The sequence below is a fragment of the Leucoraja erinacea genome, chromosome 2 (genome assembly GCF_028641065.1).
Source record: "Leucoraja erinacea ecotype New England chromosome 2, Leri_hhj_1, whole genome shotgun sequence".
Lineage (NCBI taxonomy): Eukaryota > Metazoa > Chordata > Chondrichthyes > Rajiformes > Rajidae > Leucoraja > Leucoraja erinaceus.
This window is the reverse complement of record NC_073378.1, coordinates 14,522,141-14,541,008: the sequence shown is the minus strand read 5'-3', so window position 1 is coordinate 14,541,008 and position 18,868 is coordinate 14,522,141. Positions and strand designations below refer to the sequence as shown.

Sequence of the window (18,868 nt, the reverse complement as noted above, 5' to 3'; positions counted from 1 at the left end):
ACTTCTGTGCCTCAAGCAATAATCATAACGTGGCTTAAACTGGATTTTTGTATTGGGACGAGATTGCTTGTTTGCTGAAGTTATTGGGTTGAAGCCCAAGAAATCATAATATGGTTGAAGAAATTTAATTTTACTTAACCTACTATACTTATTTTAAGTGTTACTATTGCAAAGCATAATTTTAAGAAAGCACGTTTTAATTTTGTCTTCCAGTCCTTACAGCTGCTGTCACACAAGCTTCCTTGCAATCGATGCTTCATAAGCTCCTCACGACTGGACCATCAGCTTTAAGCATTACAACTCTCCTTTCCCAAGCTGCACAGTTGTCTTCTCAAGGTAAGATTCAAAAAAGGTCTGTTGCCATTATTTAGTAGTTAAGAATGCATTGCCAAACTGCCACTGCCACTGCACTCTGCCAAGATGGAATGAAAATATTTTGAATCCATCACTTATGTTGTATTGTATTGGTTATTTTGGAAACTGATTTTTGCATTTTGCAAAATGATTTCCTAATTGCAAAAACGGTCCTTTTCCTACATGTATCAGTAATTGGACCATTTCACATCAGCGATACAATAACTAAATGAATCTCCAGGTTCTGAATTTAATTTTTGCTTTACTCGTCAAGTATGAGGCGGAACTGTTTTACCATAATCTGTCGAGACATCAAAACTTGAGATCTTTATTATCTTCCTTTGGACAAATTTGTATATGTTGGCCTATTTTCTCTGCAGATATTTCTATTGACGGTCATTCCCTATCCTTACCTAAAAGGTGACCAGAATGTAAAGTAGAAGAAAAATAGAGGCACCAAATATGTGACAAGTCACATCTACCCAATACCACGGAATCATTTGCATGCTATCCAGTCAAACCGTACTATCTATCCACGAGTACACTACAACAAGTAGTGCAAAGAGAAAAATATTGGAGTGCACACTAGAGTGGTAAGGCCTTAAAGCAATACAACTTCAGAAAACATGTTCAAGGCCCATCATGAGGGAGGTTGGAAGATGGAAACTGCTCCTCAGCATATTCAGAAGACATCCCATTCATTCTATATCTCCTCTGGCAGCTCTTCCCTTATACCCACCCCATCTGAGTGAAAAAGTTGCTCTTTAGGTTTGTGTTGTGTCTTGCCCGTCTCACCTTAATCATGTGACCTCTTGTTTTTGAGATTCCCTACCCTGGGTAAAAGACCTGTGCATTTCACCCTATCTATAACCCTCATCATTTTATACACTTCTCCAAGATAATTTCTTGACCTCCTGCACTCCCAACGAATAAAGTCATACCTGCCCAATCTTCTGCACTCTACGTCCTGTCCAACCTTTCCCTATAGCAGAGCCCCTCAAGCGATCCCCGCACATTAACACTATCCTATACCCACTAGGGACAATTTTTTTTTTAACATTTACCAAGCCAATTAACCTACAAACCTGCACATCTTTGGACAGTGGGAGGAAACCGAAGATCTCGGTTAAACGGACGCAGTTCACGGGGAGAAGGTACAAACTCTGTTTGTATGTTCTCACCCACCAGGGCTTCAGCTGTGACGGTCCTGTCCTGGTAAACCAAAAGACAAGATATTCATGTTGTATATTAATAATTTGGACGAGGGGATTGAAGACTTTGTGCAAAGTTTGCGGATGACACGAAAATAGGTGGGGGTGGGGGGGGGGGCACTGTAGAGAAAGCAGGGACTCTACTGAAGGACTTGGACAGGCTGGGAGAGTGGGCAGAGAAGTGGCAGGTGGAATATAGTGTAGCAAAGTGTATAGTCATGCATTTTGGTAGTCGGAATAAATGCATACACTAATTTCTTAAAGGGGAGAGAATCTAGAAATTGGAGGTGCAAATGGATTTAGACCAAATTCCAAAAATGTTAATCTGAAAGTTGAATTGTTAGTAAAGAAAGCAAACTCAATGCTAGCATTTATTTCAAGAGGACTTGTATACAAAAACAGGGATGTAATGTTGAGGCTCTAAGGTGCTGGTAAGGCTGCATTTGGAATATTGTGATCAATTTTGGACACTATATCTGAGGAAGGATGTGCTGGCTCTGGAGAGGGTCCAGAGGAGGTTTACAAGAATGATCCCAGGAATTAGTAGGTTAACCTGCGATGAGTGTTTGTTGGCACTGGGCCTGTACTCGCTAGATTTTAGAAGAATGAGGGGGGACCTCATTGAAACATTCAGAATAGTGAAAGGCGTGGATAGAATGGATGTGGAGAAGGTATTTCCAATTGTGGCTGAGTCTATGACTAGAGGTCATGGCCTTAGAATTAAATGACATTCTTTTAGGAAGGAGAAGAGGAGACATTTATTTTGTCAGAGGGGGTGAATCTGTGGAATTCTTTGCCACAGAAGGCTGTGGAGACCAAGTCAGTGGATATTTTTAAGGCAGTGATATATTCTTGATTAGTACAGGTGTCAGAGGTTATGGGGAGAAGACAGGAGAATGGGGTTAGGAGGGGGAGATCGATCAGCCATGATTGACTGGCAGAGTAGACTTGATGGGCCAAATGGCCTAATTCTACTCCTATTCTTTATGAACTTGCACATTTGCAGTAAATTCCATCATTCCTCAGCTGTAATATTTTTTATAACCATCTTAACAATACCACCTACTTTAGTGTAATCTGCAGAGTTACCAATCATGCCTTGCACATTCTCATCCAAATCGTTGGTATAAACCATAGACAGCAATGGGCCTAACACTGATCCCTGAGGCACGCCACTCACGTCAGGCATCCAGTCCGAGAAACTCCCTTTCACCACCACACCTGCTTGAAGCATGAAGCCAATTCTGTATCCAGTTTGCTGGGCCACCCTGGATCCTATGCAATCTAAACTACCAGAGCAGCCTACCATGCGGAACCTCATAGAAGACGTAGTTGAACCTCATATAGACAATGTCTATGGATTTGCAGCCTTTATCCTTTTTGGTTACCTCTTCAAAAACATCAATCAATCATTTGTACGACATGATCTCCAACTTACAAAACTGTGCTGAATATCCCTAATCAGCCCCCCTAATCAGCCTGCCTAACCATATGCAGAGCTGCCATGTAGGACGGATTTTCCGTATTTTGTACAGAAATACGGTAAGAATACGGATTTTGCTTTGTTAAATACGGACTGTTTAAAAATCGGCCCGATTTCTTGTTTCATCTTGCTGCTTAAATGCAAGGATATAAAAAGTCATACTGTACCTCTAAAAATTATAGCAGATTAAATCTATTAGTATTTTAAATTTCAAGATCTGGATGATTATTTTTGTGAGCTTTGATCTGCCTGTCCCGCTCCAGGTTTAAATAACGCTGTCAGTTTAGCGCGTGGGAATTTCAACGAAGAGCTGTCGGCGACAGCTCTATGGGTTCTAAATATAGCGCTACCGGCTGGAGCGCTATGCGCCTTACACATAGCGCTCTGGCCACAGTGCTCTGGGTTACAGACTGTTTGGGGAAGGAGGGAGGGAGAGAGGGAGTGGGAGGGAGGGAATAAGAGAGGGAGGAAGAAAAAAAGGAAGGAGAGACGGAGGGAAAGAGGGAGGGGGAGGGAAAGAAGGAGAGGGAGGGAGGGAAAGAGGAAGGAGGGAGAGAGCGTGGGAGGGAGAGGGAGGCTTCCAAAATGGCTTCTACATCATCATCTGGTGCTAAAAGCAGGAAGCAGCGGTTCAAACAGCAGTATACAAAACACGTAAAACACATGTCAAATGTAGCAAAGCTATGCATTCTTGTACTCTTACATGGGTATGACCGCACAAAAGAAAACTTTTTTCAGCAAAATGGCACCGCGTAAAAATACTGATTTCCTCAGTAAAATACTGATTTTCAAGTACTAGAATACTGAAATGCTCTGACAAAACGTGGCATCTTTATCTTATCCTTCAGAATCCTGTCCAGTGAGATGTCGGGCTCACTGGTCTTAGTTTATAGGGTTTTCCTTACAATCCTTCATAAAGAGAGGCATAATATTAACCACCCTCCAGTTGTCCGGCACCTCACAGATGTCTAATGATTCGTATATCTCAGCCAGGGCTCACACAATTTCACCTCTGGCTTCCTAGCTCGGGCCATTGAGTCTTGGCAACATCCTTGTAAATCTTCTCTGTACTCTTTCTAGCTTGACAACATCTTTCCTCTGACATGCTGCCAAAAACAAAACACAATACTCTAAATGCAGCCTCACCAACTGCAACATTACCTCCCAATTTCTAAACTGAATGCTCTGATGAAGGCCAATGTGCCAAAAGCCTTTTTGACCACTGTCTACCTGAGATGCCATTTACAACAAACTATGTACCTGTACTCTGAGATCCCTCAGCTCTACAACACTCCCCAGAGTTCTACCATTCATTGTGTAGGTTCTGTCCATGTTAGTGCTCCCAAAATGGTATTAAATCCCCATCAACCATTCCTCATCCCATACCACCTGTCTAACTGATCAAGATCCTGCTGCAATTTTTGGCAACCATCTTCACTATCCACAATGCCACCCACTCTTGTCATCTGCAAACATGCTGACATTTACGTTCTCATGCAAATAATTTATTTCCATGACTAACAGCGATGGGCCCAGCCCGAACCCGCCGAGGCACACCATTAGACAAGGATCTCTAATCCGTAAAGCAACCTTCCACCTTCACCCTCTGCTTCCTTCCATGTAGCTAATTTCCTATGCATCCATTTTCTATCCACTTAACCAATACTTAGATTTACCAGTCCGATAGTCCCCCTTAATTCCTACTAATTCACATTTTTATTTTTCTAAATTGGTTGCAAGGTGAGAATTATCAAGAATATGGCATGGTTGAAGCCCGTGTTGAATTTACATATTCCAAGAGTCAAGTCAAGAGAGTTTATTGTCATGTGTTCCAGATAGGACAATGATATTCGAGCATTAAGAATGAAGCATTCCTGTTTAAGTTTAATGAATTAGAGCTCCCTCTGGTGGTAGTGTAATGAAACAAGATGTCATTAATGTACGCATCATATAATAAGTTTTATATAGAACATAGAATAATATTTTATCCCACCATATCTGCAATGACCATGCTGGTAATTTGATCAAATCGTATCTGCCTGTCCTTCCTATCCCTGAGCAATGTCATCAGCTCCTCTGGCATTCATGTTTTTGGCTGCTTTGATCTTACCAAACCATCACACTTTTTGGTAACAGGTTGGAGCTGTGATGAGCTCGATATGATTTCTTATAAATTCAAGGGACAATAGGTGCAGGAGGAGGCCATTTCGCCCTTCGAGCCAGCACTGCCATTTAATGTGATCATGGCTGATCATCCCCAATCAGTACCCCGTTCCTGCCTTCTCCCCATATCCCCTTCAATCCTTGTCCTACTCCATCACTTCAGACAATATCTGTGGAGGGAACAGATAAGTGAAGTTTCGGGTCGTGACTCTTGTTCAGATGAATCAGTCTGATGAAGTATCCCGACCTGAAATGTTGCCTATCCATTCCCTCCACAGACGCTGCCTGAATACTGTTGTCAAGTATTTTGTGTCCTACACAAGATTACAGCATCTGCAGTTCCTTGCCTCTCCTCCATCACTTGACTCTTTTCTTCAGTTGAATTGCACATTATAAATATTAGAATAGGTTCATATGAATTCATAAGACAAACTGCATTTCTGACGTCTGTGCTGCACAGTATGACTATCTACAAGAAAAAAGTAAAAGTAAATGGGCATTTTTGGAAACAAATGGCTTGTTTGAAGGTTAATGGTTCAAGGCCTACTGAGCAATTATTAATTTATATTTGCAACATAAACTGACATTATATGTATACTCTAAAAAAATTTACGCTAAAGAATTGAAAGAAAGATGAAGCATGGAAACAGGCTCTTCGGCCCACCAAGTCAATGTTGCCCATCAATCACCCTTTCGCACTGTTATCCCTCTTAAACTTAGGAATGAATTATTATTAATCATGTTAAAAATAATTGCTAAAATGTTCAGCCTTTTGTCCCTGTGCTTCTATTCCTGTAACTATGAGAACAGATAAGCCATTTTCTCTCAGCCTGCACGCGGCAGGAACCAAAGTCCATTCAAACTTTCCCTTCTACATTTGTTCTCTCCTTTCAGTGGGAAAAAATGTATCACTCGTAGTGGAAAAAACAGGTTGAATTATTCCAAAGAAAAGTAATTGCTATGAAATTTGTTTTCCTTGTGTTTCTTTAATTTCCTTTTTATTGGAAATTACGTTTTATTATGAATTCTGAGATATCATGCCGTTGAATCTCAAACTACTGTCCTTCAGTATAAGCACTTTAAAACCACTTTGAATTTATTGTGTCTGCTTTAAAACCACTTTGAATTTATTGTGTCCATGTAAACTAAATAAACAGCCATTCTAAGTTACACTGATTACTTTAAAAGTAATTGCTTTAAGTGACCAAAGTAACGCTGACAGGTACCATTACCAATTTTATGTGTTGCAGTTGAATATATTGAGATTTTTATTTTCAAGTTTTTTTGATTCTGGTGCAACTATAAGGATTCATTTTTCTGCTGAGAGAACTACTCTCACAGAAACGTTCTAGTTTGAACAGCTTTGATTAAGTGTATTGCAAAAGAGTTAATATCCTATTATTTATTTAATCGAACCTTTGGGTAAAAAGTAGATTTAAGCAGATAAGTTATTTAAAATTGATTTTTTTTCTAAATGCAGCCCCTCAGTCTAATCAGTCTCCAATGTCATTGGCATCAGATGCATCATCCCCGAGGTCGTATGTGTCCCCTCGGATTAGTACACCGCAGACTAACCCAGTTCCTCTTAAACCGCTGATGAATACGCCTCCAGTAACATCTCAGCCAAAGGTATGTTTTGCCAGTTTTTGTCTGGTTTTAATATCTGAATATTTGGCTTTCTTTTAATTGTAGTTTTATAATATGTTGCTGAAGTCAAATATAAGTTGTGTTTTCTTAGCCCTGTCAACTTTTGAATTGTAGTTAACTTGAATTGCAAGTCGAGGAAATAGTAGGGATGGCAGAGATATTTGCCAGAGGTGAGTTACCAGAAAACTGGAGGGTGACTTTTGGAAATTCAAGGACTGATAAGGGATAGTCATCATGGCTTTGTCCATGGGAAATCACGTGCCTCATATTTCATTGAGCCTTTTGAAGAGATGATGAAGAGTTGAAGAGATGACAGAGGATTGATGAGTGCAGGGTGATAGATATCTATATGGATTTTAGCAGGGCCCTTAACTTCCAACATGGCAGTCTGCTTGTAATGGAGAGACTGTGGCTTTTTCCCTGGAGCATAGAAGGCTGAAGGGTGAACTCAAATATGTATATAATTATGAGGGGCACAGATAAGATGGAATGTTATAGTCTCTTTCCTAGAATAGAGGAGCCTAAAACTTGAAGGGATAAATTTAAGGTGGTGGGTGGGGGAAGATTTCAAAAACGAGATGAGTAACTTTACCAAACAGGTGGTGATGGGTATATGGACCGAGCAAGGTAGCTCCTAAGCTCTGGTGGCTGGTACAATTACATTTAAACAACATTTGAACAGGTTTGTGGGCAGAAAGGTTTCAAGGGATATAACAGGCAGATGGACTAGCTCAGATACACATCTTGGTTGGCATGGATGAGTTGGACGAAACAGCCTGTTTCCACAACTCTGACTAAGTATTAACGTATAATTTCATTGAAGTTGAAAGGGTTAAGAATTTATCTTGAATTTGATTTGTGTTCCTGGTGATTGTTTATGCAACATGCATTCAATCTCTTATAAAATGTACTATTGGAAAAGTTATTACTGTTGCAAAAGAACATCTGGGTTATTTTATGATCGATAAAATTGACTATTTTGCTATTCGCATGAAAATGAGGCTGTTTGACTAAATATAAAATTCCAGTACCTGTTTTTTATTTATTTTTTATTTTTTTAATGCAACCTTTGTGCGTTAATAGTACTATCAGAGATTGATGGTGGAGAAACTGTGATGGGGCATCGTGTTGGACAAATCTCAGAAATCTGCTCTGACAGTCAAGCGCTTCTTGCCTGTCAAAGGATACAGTTTTTTTTTGTTTTTTTTTAAAGCATTCTTCCATATCATAGGCAACATGTCTGTTAATTGTAGTTTTGGCCTATAAATGTAGCGCAGTGTGACTTGGGCAGGTTGAGTGAGTGGGCAGATGCGTGGCAGATGCAGTATAATATAGATAAATGTGAGGTTATCCACTTTGGCGGCAAAAACAAGGGGGCAGATTATCTCAATGGGGTTAGGTTAAGTATTGTATTGTATTCAAATTTCATGGGGGGGGGGGGGGGGGGGGAGGACGCGACTCGAATAATAGTTGTGTCCTCTCCAGGAAGCGACTGAAGGACGGTATCCCCCTTACCGTACCCAGGACGGTATCCCCCTTACCGTACCCTCTTCCCCCACATTAAAACATTTAAAAAAAACATAAAAAACACACTTCAACATTAGCTTTCTTCACTGTCTGCTGTACCTGTATGCCAACTTTCAGTGACTAGTGTACAAGGACACCCAGGTCCCGCTGCACCTCCCCCTTAGTGCAGCGGGACCTGGGTGTCCTTGTACACTAGTCACAGTAAGTTGGCGTACAGGTATAGCAGGCAGTGAAGAAAGCTAATTGAATATTGGCCTTCATAACAAGAGGATTTCAGTAAAGAGGAGGTTCTTCTGCAGTTGTATAGGGCTCTGATGAGACCACATCTGGTGAATTGTGTATAGTTTTGGTCTCCTAATTTGAGGAAGGACATCCTTATGATTGAGGCAGTGCAGCGTAGGTTCATGAGATTGATCCCTGGGATGGCGGGACTGTCATATGAGGAAAGATTGAAAAGACTCGGCTTGTATTCACTGGAGTTTAGAAGGATGGGGGGGGGGGGATCTTATAGAAACATATAAAATTACAAAAGGACTGGACAAGCTAGATGCAGGAAAAATGGTCTCAATGTTGGGCGAGTCCTGAACCAGGGGCCACAGTCTTAAAATAAAGGGTAGGCCATTTAAGACTGAGGTGAGAAAAAAACTTCTTCACCCAGAGAGTTGTGAATTTGTGGAATTCCCTGCCGCAGCAGGCAGTGGAGGCCAAATCACTGGATGGATTTAAGAGAGAGTTAGATAGAGCTCTAGTGGCTAGTGGAATCAAGGGATTTGGAGAGGCAGGCACGGGTTATTGATTGGGAACGATCAGCCATGATCACAATGAATGGCGGTGCTGGCTCGAAGGGCCGAATGGCCTCCTGCACCTATTTTCTATGTTTCTATGTCCTAAATAGCAAAGTCAGACATGGATCAAATCAGCAATACAATACAATACGGTTTATTTGTCACATTGCACATAAAGTGCAAGTGAAATGAATATTGAATAGTGATTGATCTACACTTTACTGTTCTCAATATCATCTCAAATGATTATTTGATACTTGGAGGGTCATGAGCCAGAAACTCCCAAAGGTCAGTGGGAATGTTGTTTTTTTTTTTCAAGGAACCTTTGAGCACATCTTTGAATCTTTATCACAATCCTTTTATCACAATCCTTTATCACCAACAACTGCACCTCCACAGACACCTCTGTCAAGCTTCTCAAGTTTGCGGACGACACAACCCTGATTGGACTGATCCAGGATGGGGAGGAATCGGCCTACAGACAGGAAGTGTCACAGCTGGCACAGATGGTCCAATTCTACACGGCCATCGTAGAGTCTGTTCTCACCTTCTCCATCATGGTCTGCTTTGGCTCAGCCACCAAGCACGACACCTGGAGGCTGCAGCGAATCGTCCGATCAGCAGAGAAGGTTATTGGCTGCAACCTTCCCTCCATTGATGAACTGTACACTGCAAGGGCCAGGAAGCGAGCGGGCAAGATCATCTCTGACCCTCTCACCCTGGCCACAGACTCTTTGAATCACTTCCCTCTGGAAGGTGACTCCGGATTGTCAAAGCTGCTACAGCCAGACATAAAAAACAGATTTTATCCACCAGTAGTTGCTCTACTCAACAGCCAAAAATCTGTAGCCTCCCTTTGATTTGGTATTTTGTTGGTTCACATGCTTGATCAATGGTGTTTTATTATTATTAATTTTTAGTGTTTTCTGAGTCATTCGTAACTGCAACTGTATGTCATGTTGTTACTTGTGGGAGGAGCACCAAGGCAAATTCCTTGTATGTGAATACTTGGCCAATAAACTTATTTTCTTACTTAATTACTTTTGGAAATTTCTTCCTGTATCAGCTCAGAACAGAGCGTCAGTTATGCAAACAACTTTCCCGATTGGTGGATTTGACCAGTCTATAAGTAGAACTCACGGGCAGTGGGCAGGTGCTATGGACCTGCACGCTCCCACCCCCACGAGTCTCGGGCAGATAGTGCTCGTCAGTCTGGGAAGGTAGTCCATCTAGGAGAGGGCAAACTCTGATTTAAAACCTCCACTGCCTTGTGGCCATATCCAGTCATGGAAAAGGCTCCAGGAGTAAACCTCAAGAACATCCGGAGTCGGAGCCCCTAAGGCAGTTCGTTGTTGTCAACAGCTTCGCTCAGAAAGCTCCTGCGATGGCGCTGGAGCCAAACTGTAACGGCTCTGCTGTTCATTTGGATCGATCAGCGACATGGAGAGGGGGGACGTGCTGCATGGGCAACAACACCCTGTCCTCCATATGACATTGCCCAGGCTTGCATCTGACCAGGATGCATCACCCATGGTCAGTCATGACCGAGGGGAGCCTACTACTAAGTAGAACATAAACACTGGAGGTATTGGTCCGTGAGTTTTACTTCTCAGTGGATTTGGTGCTCTTTTTTGAAGCAGGATTGTATCCATAACACCTTCCATAAAATGCCTTCCATAAATGTTATCTATTCATTCATGCGCCAGGTTCTGCCAATCCTTTGCACTGTTGATATCTGTAAAGACCATTGCAATCATTTGAGGGTATATTAAATTATTTTGTGTTGTATTTATACCAAGGTGAAAGTTTGTGTTTTCCTTTGTTCAGTCCAGTGCTTCAGTTGTGAAACAAGGACCAGCACAACAGCAAGTATCTCAGCAAACTCCAACTTCTGACAAACATGGGCATGAGCCTGAATCCCCTCGCCATGTTCAACGGTCAAGGTAAGGATATCTGAGCTGAAGGTTACATTTATTCCGACTTGGATGTTTACTTAAGTTTTTGCAACTTGTGCAGGAGCTGAGTAAATATAATCTTTGTTCTCCAAATGTAGTGATATCTTTTTCACCCTTCTGTACATATCTGCTTGCTTTCAGTAAATATATCTGATCCTGTATACCAGGGAGTAGGGTTGACAATAGAATGCTCAAAATGGATTCCATTTTCACTCTTGGGAAGGATTTACTTGGTGTTGGGTATTTTTGCAGTATTCCTTTCATCTTTGCTCCATCAAAAATAATAACTATAGATATTCACTATAGAATTGTTGATAATTGCAGTACAGCTGGAGATCATTTGGTCTACCCTGCCCACTCTTTGCAAAAGATGTTCAGTTATTCCCATTCTTTCTTAGTAGCATCTCAATGTCATTGATTTTTTATTTTTCGTGCTTGCATAACTCATTTTTTAAAGTGACTATTTATTCTCCTACCTTGCTATCGGCAGAAAATTGTAGACTGTAATGTCTTCAGTGTTCTGAACAAATTCTGCTTGCATCGTATCTGCCTTGAATCTGCATCATCTTATTATTGGCACATATCAGTGAAAGCATTTTATCTGTAATTCTACCCATTAAAACCCTTTTATGATTTTTAAAGTTTCATCATTTTGAACACACCTATCATACTTCTCTTTGATCTTCTTTGCCTTTCGAGAACAATCCTATCTTTTGTTTTTCCAAACTGGTCCCACATCTCCAGTGCTGTACTTGTAAATTATTTCTATATTCATTGCCAAGACATTATTAACATTAAGTAAATTGACCACAATATTCCAGTTGGAATCGCTAAACTAAGGAATCAGTCCTTTTTCTTCTCACAATTAAAGATTTATGTGCACAAGTTCCAAAATCCGTCTGCATATGCCATCCTTAATATTTTCTCTTTATTTATAGTTTCTCTTTGTTCTTCCAAAATTTGTAATTTTGTGTTAAATTTCATCTGTCCATTTCACATTTGTTTCTGACATCCATAAAATCATCTTTGTTTACAATATTTTAGTTGTGTGGCATCTTCAAATTATGTTCTAAATTCTCAAATCCTTTTCCTTAGTTTGTTTTAAAGAGCACAGGCACTCAAATTTAGCTGGAGCAAAGTGGGGAAAGAATTCACTCTACGCTTCCATTCGATCTGACTGGTCATACCGAGGAAGGGTGCTAACCCGAAATGTCACCCCTCCATCTTCTCCAGAGATGCTGCCTGACCTGCTGAGATACTCCAGCTCTTTGTGCATTTTTTTTTAGTCACACCAAAGACTGAATTAGAAAATAAGGGGAAAATAATTGATAATATCTGGAATAAAGGCAGAATTCAACCTGCTATTCACCTGACCACTGTTGTACTCGTCATTAACTTGCTAGCCAATGCTCGGTTTGTCTACTGCCATGTTTAACTGGTCTGGGAAACAAGACACAAATGTGACTTGGAAGAATCAAGTCACCGGAGTTGTAGATGACAATAAGATCCAATCATTGAAATTATTCAACAATAAGAACACACAAGGAACTTGAAGCAAGAGAGCGTTAATTCATCATGTAACCATATAACCATATAACAATTACAGCATGGAAACAGGCCATCTCGGCCCGACAAGTCTGTGCCGAACACTTATTTTGCCCTAGTCCCATCTACCTGCACTCAGACCATAACCCTCCATTCCTTTCTCATCCATATACCTATCCAATTTATTTTTGATGAAATCGAACCTGCCTCCACCAGTTCCACTGGAAGCTCATTCCACACAGCTACCACTCTCTGAGTAAAGAAGTTACCCCCTCATGTTACCCCTAAACTCCTGTCCCTTAATTCTGAAGTCATGTCCTCTTGTTTGAATCTTCCCTACTCTCAATGGGAAAAGCTTATCCACGTCAACTCTGTCTATCCCTCTCATCATTTTAAAGACCTCTATCCGGTCCCCCCTTGCGCTCCAAAGAATAAAGACCTAACTTATTCAACCTTTCTCTGTAACTTAGTTGCTGAAACCCAGGCAACATTCTAGTAAATCTCCTCTGTACTCTCTCTATTTTGTTGATATCCTTCCTATAATTAGGCGACCAATATTGTACACCATACTCCAGAATTGGTCTCACCAATGCCTTGTACAATTTTACATTACATCCCAACTTCTATACTTAAACCTTTTTTGCTTTTCAGTATTATCATGGCTGATCTGCACGAGGTCTTCACAGTCAATGTGTAGAGAATTACGGAGATCCACCATTGTTTGCTTAAAGAAAACCCTGCAGCACTCAGTTTTTAAAAGACTAGTCCCTTGTAATTATATCCCCTCATGCGAGATTTTCCCAAAAGTGGAAACGCCTCAGCAGTTACCCTGTCATGTGCCCTTGGGATATTGTATGTTACAGTAAGATCACCTCTTATTCCTCTATATTCAAAGGAAATGGATACAACTTCTTTAGTTGCTGCTTTAGCACAGAATTAAATCATAGCCCTAACTCTTGGGATCCCACTATTTTATCATTCTACAGTCCGAAGAAAAGATACCCGTATCTACTTTTAAGACAATTCTTTTCCCTGCTGATTCTAACACCTTTAATTAAATGCACCTCAACTTTGTAACCAAACTTTTCTCTGGGATTTGATTAAACACTATCTTAAATTACAGGCACATAACAGAGGAGGCCAATAAAGGGATGTAGTACATGTTATCTCATCCAAAAAATTTATCCAGACTAATCAAACACTGCTTTGAAGAAAAAAAAAGAAAACTGTCATTTTATTATGTAAATTCCCACAGACCATATTAATTTTTTCACGATTATTGTATGTAGATGCTTCTCCAATTAGAAAGCATTTAGATAAGTTTTGATTGGAAAGGATTAGAGGGATATGGACCAAAAGCAGACAAAGGGGATTACCTCAAGTAATCAACTTGGCTATCCTGAACTATTTGGTCAATGGGCCTGTTTCTGTGTTTTCTAACTCGGACTCTCAACTGGAAAAAAAGATTGTTATCTAATCGCTCTTTAACCACTTCTTCAGAGCCTGTACTTGTTTGTTCACTTAGGATTTTACACCACAGTAATGGTTTGAACATCTTACAACTCACTTTGGATGGATAGTTTTTATCCCTGGTACATACAGTAGTAAAGCACAAAAACAGGCACATCAGCCCACAATGTATGTGCTGAACATGATGTCAAGACCAACACTTATTTACCTGCACATTACCCAGATCCCTCCATTCTTTGCATATCCATTTGCTCGTTCAAAAGCTTTTTAAATGCCCCTAACTTATCTACCTCAACCACCACTCCTGGCAACACATTCCAGGCATTAATCACCTTTTTTTATTAATGATTAAAAAAACTTGCCTCGGCACATCTCCTTTAAATCTTAAAGTTATGTCCTCTTATTTGATTTTCCCATCCCGGGAAAAAGTTTCTGACTGTCTATCCTATCCATGCCTCATAATTTTATATACTCCTAGCTAATCTCTCCGCAACCTCCTGTATGTCAGAGAAAACAATCCAAGTCTGCCCAACCTCTCTCTGTAGCTAATATCCCCTAATCCAGGCATCATTCTGGTAAATATTTCCAAAGCCTCCACATCCTTCCTGTAATGGGGTGACCAGAACTACACACAATACTCCAAATGCATCCCAACCAAAGTCCTTTCAAACTGCATCATGACTTTGTTATAGTTCTACTCAATGCTGCGACCAATGAAACCAAGCATAGCATATGCCTTTTTACAACTCCAATCGATAGCTTTATCACTATTATTGAAAGGATTTTACTGCCAGTGTTATTTAATCTTCGCTAAGATTATGGATTATTTTGAACTTGTGTCTCTAGTTTGTGTCCGTAATTTTGATAATACTATGATATGCATCCTTTCAGTTTTGTTTGCATTTATTCATTGACACAGTTTAGTAAGAAACTTGGTTTAAAAAGCTCAATCTTCTCCAAAGGTGTTGTCCAAAATAAAAATAAAAAGGAACAGTCTAAAAGGCTCACCCCCTACATTTTCATTAAAATGATTATTTCTGTCTATTTACTGCAAAAAAACAGTTATTTGACTTGCTTCCACTGAAGTAAACAAAACTGTTCTCTGGATCATCTCACATTGGACTCTCATTGATTGGTTGTAATATTTAAACCATACCATTCACCTGTAATTGCTCTTGAAAAGTGACAGTCAGCCATCTGTCTTGAACCAGTGCAGTCCATGTGGTGAAGGTCCTGTTACATTTTTGTTGTTTTGAGAGCCCACTGTTGCGCTGAAATTATGCGTACAAGAACTAATAACTCCATGCATAGGTTGTTAAAACTAGACTTGCTCTTTCTTGACATTGAAAGATGACTCAAATGGTGAAGCAGTTTGCAAGAATGGGTCTCCTCAATCATAACGCAATTGAAATAAAAGATTGTAAATCACAGCAAACAGTTTTTCCAGACGTGCAATCTAATACCTGACATTTATCTTGGCTATGGCGATGCCTCACTTCTCCAATTTTATCCTTAATGTCAACATGGACACAAACTAAATGCTAGAGGATAGTTTCAGTTCTAAACATTGAGGAAGAGTGGGAACGTACACTGACTTTTCTGATTTTTTACTATTATACTGGCCATATATTGCACTTCCACCATATGTTTTCATATTCAGACTGAGTGTAAAACTTGCAGCTGTAAAGTGTTTCTGAATGAATAAAGGTGATACTTATCTGCACACAATATTTGCTTTGTAATATAATACAAGATCAAATTTAGCAGTATTTGATCTTGGACCTTCTCACTTTGTGATGTTAAGAGAGAATCAGATCAAGTGTTTAATTGTCATATGTACCAGGAATGAAACAACAAATTACATACTTGCTTCATCTTCGAAGGCATTTTGGGGTATCGCAAAAACACAACAAATAAATATACAAATAAGCAAATTATCAATTATACCAGCTAACTGGGTCATAATAGTGCAAGCCAGAGTTTGTAGTGCAACCTTAAAGTCCATAGTACTTCATTACTGACATTGGGTTGTGCAGAGCCCGATGATTAATAGGAAGAAGCTGTTCTTGAAGGCAATACCTTGGTTTTTGTAGATCATTTCTATGGTGGAGTATAGTAAGATTAAACGAGTACTTACCAGTACGAAGTTTGATCTGTATTTTATGAGGAGTTACGGTGAGGGATTAAGTGAAGACCCCAGCTCCAGTGCGCATGCGGCATACTTCGAAGCAGCGGTGTGAAATCACAGAATAGACACAATATTTGAAGTAAGATAGTAAAGATCACGAGACATCAGTTTATTAGCTTGATCTGTATAATGAGGGTGGGAGCGGTGGGCACTTAATCCCTCACCGTAACTCCTCATAAAATACAGATCAAACTTCGTACTGGTAAGTACTCGTTTAATCTTACTATTTTACTTCGGAGTCACGTGAGTGATTCCGTGAAGACTTCAAAGGTCTGTGATTTCAAACCGTGTAACAGTTTTTATTTCACTCACTGCCGAAGTTTATGAGGGAGGAAGTGTTATCGTAATCAACCAGTGGATCTGCTTTCAAAAGAAACAGAAAGGTATTTGTTAACAATAACAACATAACAGAGCTCCTCTGAGCTTAAATTAATATTGTCAGTTTGTAATATTCTCCTGCAATTAAATCAGGTTTATCAACGGTTTGTAATAAAAAATGTTCTGAACGCGGTTCCCTTGACCATTCTGCTGTATTGAAAATGTGGTCAACCGGGATGTCCATTCGTTCAGCCGCTGATACCAATGCTGCCCTAGTGGAATGGGATTAAATGTATTATTATCTATTCCGGCAGCTTTCAGTACCTGTTTGAGCCACCTTGGAGTGGTTTGGCTCGTACCCCGTTTTGGGTTACTGTGGTTGACCCATAGGCTTTCCTCTCCCTCTAAGATAGTGGGTTGTGTCTATATATAGTAGTAGATGGGTCACCACACTCAACCTGGACTCTGGTGGGTAGGCCCGGAATCCCACCAGTGAATCGGGCGTTCCTGGTCCATATAGCCATATAACGACTACAGCACGGAAAACACAGGCGATCTCGACCCTGCTAGTTCGTGCCGAATCCATATACCTGCGAGTTAGATTTTACCAGACCTAAATATGAACTTGATGCGTCTGGGGTAATCACCATGTATCCAGTCTAGTTTATGGAGTGACCGGACTCTTTGAGCGTGTACGAGAGCCATAAGCATGAGCCTTTTTTAAAACATAGATTTAAGCAAGCTGAGGGATCTGGCTGGTGCCATTCTCTGAGGTATGTCAATATCACACCAATATCCCATACATGGGTATATACCTGGGTGTTTGGGGCTTATATTATAGTTGCCCTTCATAAGTTTACCTTCAGTGGATGGGATCCCATGCTCTGCTGACATGCGGTTTTAGATAAGCAGATAAGGCGCTCCATGCTGTATTTACGGCACTGTAACTCACCTTTTAGTCATGGTGTAGATGTTCCAGGAACTCCAATACGTCAGTGGTTGAATAGTTCGTTGTCCCTGCGTCGTGGCAGTATTTTACCCATGTTAGCTTTTAGTGACTGTTCGCAGGGATGCCGACATGGTGGTAATGGTTCCTTTGGATAATCCCAGTCCCTGGTAAGGTCTATTCAAAACCTGCACCCAGGAGTTTGATGTTTCCCTGGCATGGGTGGCTTATGCCTGATACTGGGTTGAGTCAGCAACCATGGTCCACTAGGGAAATCCATAGGTGACTCGCCCACCGTGTCGTGATGAACTGGGAACCATGGCTGTAGGCCGGTCGGGCACGTTCAATATCTCGGAGACAGATCCCATCTGTATGCGAAGTGCCCGACTGATGAGGCAGAAGGGAGGAAGGCAAAGCAGAAATTCCCCCTTCCAGCGTATAGGCATCTATCGCTGCTGCCTCTGATCTGGTTCCTAAGTCACATACATGGGTTACTGGTGATTCCGTCTTGTGCAACCAAATTGATATCTGGCTTTCAAACTGCTTAATAAATTTAGCAGATATTTTGGGTTATGACATCTATTCAATGTAATCATAAATTGTACCCCGTGACATGGTGTCTCCCACTGTGTTCTAGCTTCCTAGGACATAGGCAGCTGATAGTTAAAATGTCTTTTTGACACACCATTGCCAGATTTGTTTGACCAATTTGTTGCACAATAATGATTATTATGCTCCACATATGGTTGATATAAGCCACCACCATAGTATTATCAATCCGTAACCACATATGTACGTGCTGCATTTGAAATGCATATGCTTTTTAGCCCAATAGGCGATCACCAATCCCAAGAAGTTGATGCCCGGTATGTGTAGTAACGATGTTTGTGACTTGGTCCATCTGTTACCTGTGCTGGATATGGAGTTTAGTTGCTCCCCAGCCTAAAGTACTGGCATTGGTTTTTAAAATAACCAAGTTGGGATTGGTGATGATAATAGGGCTGAAAACTATGCCAAATATATGTCTGCCCACCACCTTAATTGTGATATAGCTTCAGTGGGTACATTCATGATTTGATTATAGTGACCCAAGTGTCTTGGCAAAGTAACAGTCATATGGACGGAATTGTTATTGAAGCCCAGATAATCCTTGGTAGTAACGCTTCAATTCTGGTTTATCTGGCGCGTGGGATGAACCTCAGCTTTAGGGAGCTGTTTCGTAGCTTGATCGGATCCACAGCTAATTCCTTTGTTTCCCCTAATATGAGGATATCAT

The 18,868-nt window shown here is 40.6% G+C and overlaps 1 protein-coding gene across 4 annotated transcripts in view; it reads left to right on the top strand.

The window, feature by feature from the left end:
* waca (WW domain containing adaptor with coiled-coil a) overlaps positions 1–18,868 on the top strand; it is a 110,419-nt gene that overhangs the window by 77,389 nt on the left and 14,162 nt on the right. For 2 of the 4 annotated variants that reach the window (XM_055651831.1, XM_055651813.1), the window contains 3 exons: positions 214–336; positions 6,692–6,840; positions 10,998–11,113. In XM_055651831.1, coding sequence (XP_055507806.1) covers positions 214–336; positions 6,692–6,840; positions 10,998–11,113 — 388 coding nt within the window. Of the gene's footprint in view, positions 1–213; positions 337–6,691; positions 6,841–10,997; positions 11,114–12,220; positions 13,028–18,868 lie in introns of those variants that run through there. The other 2 variants (XM_055651840.1, XM_055651821.1) reach the window with 2 other exon arrangements.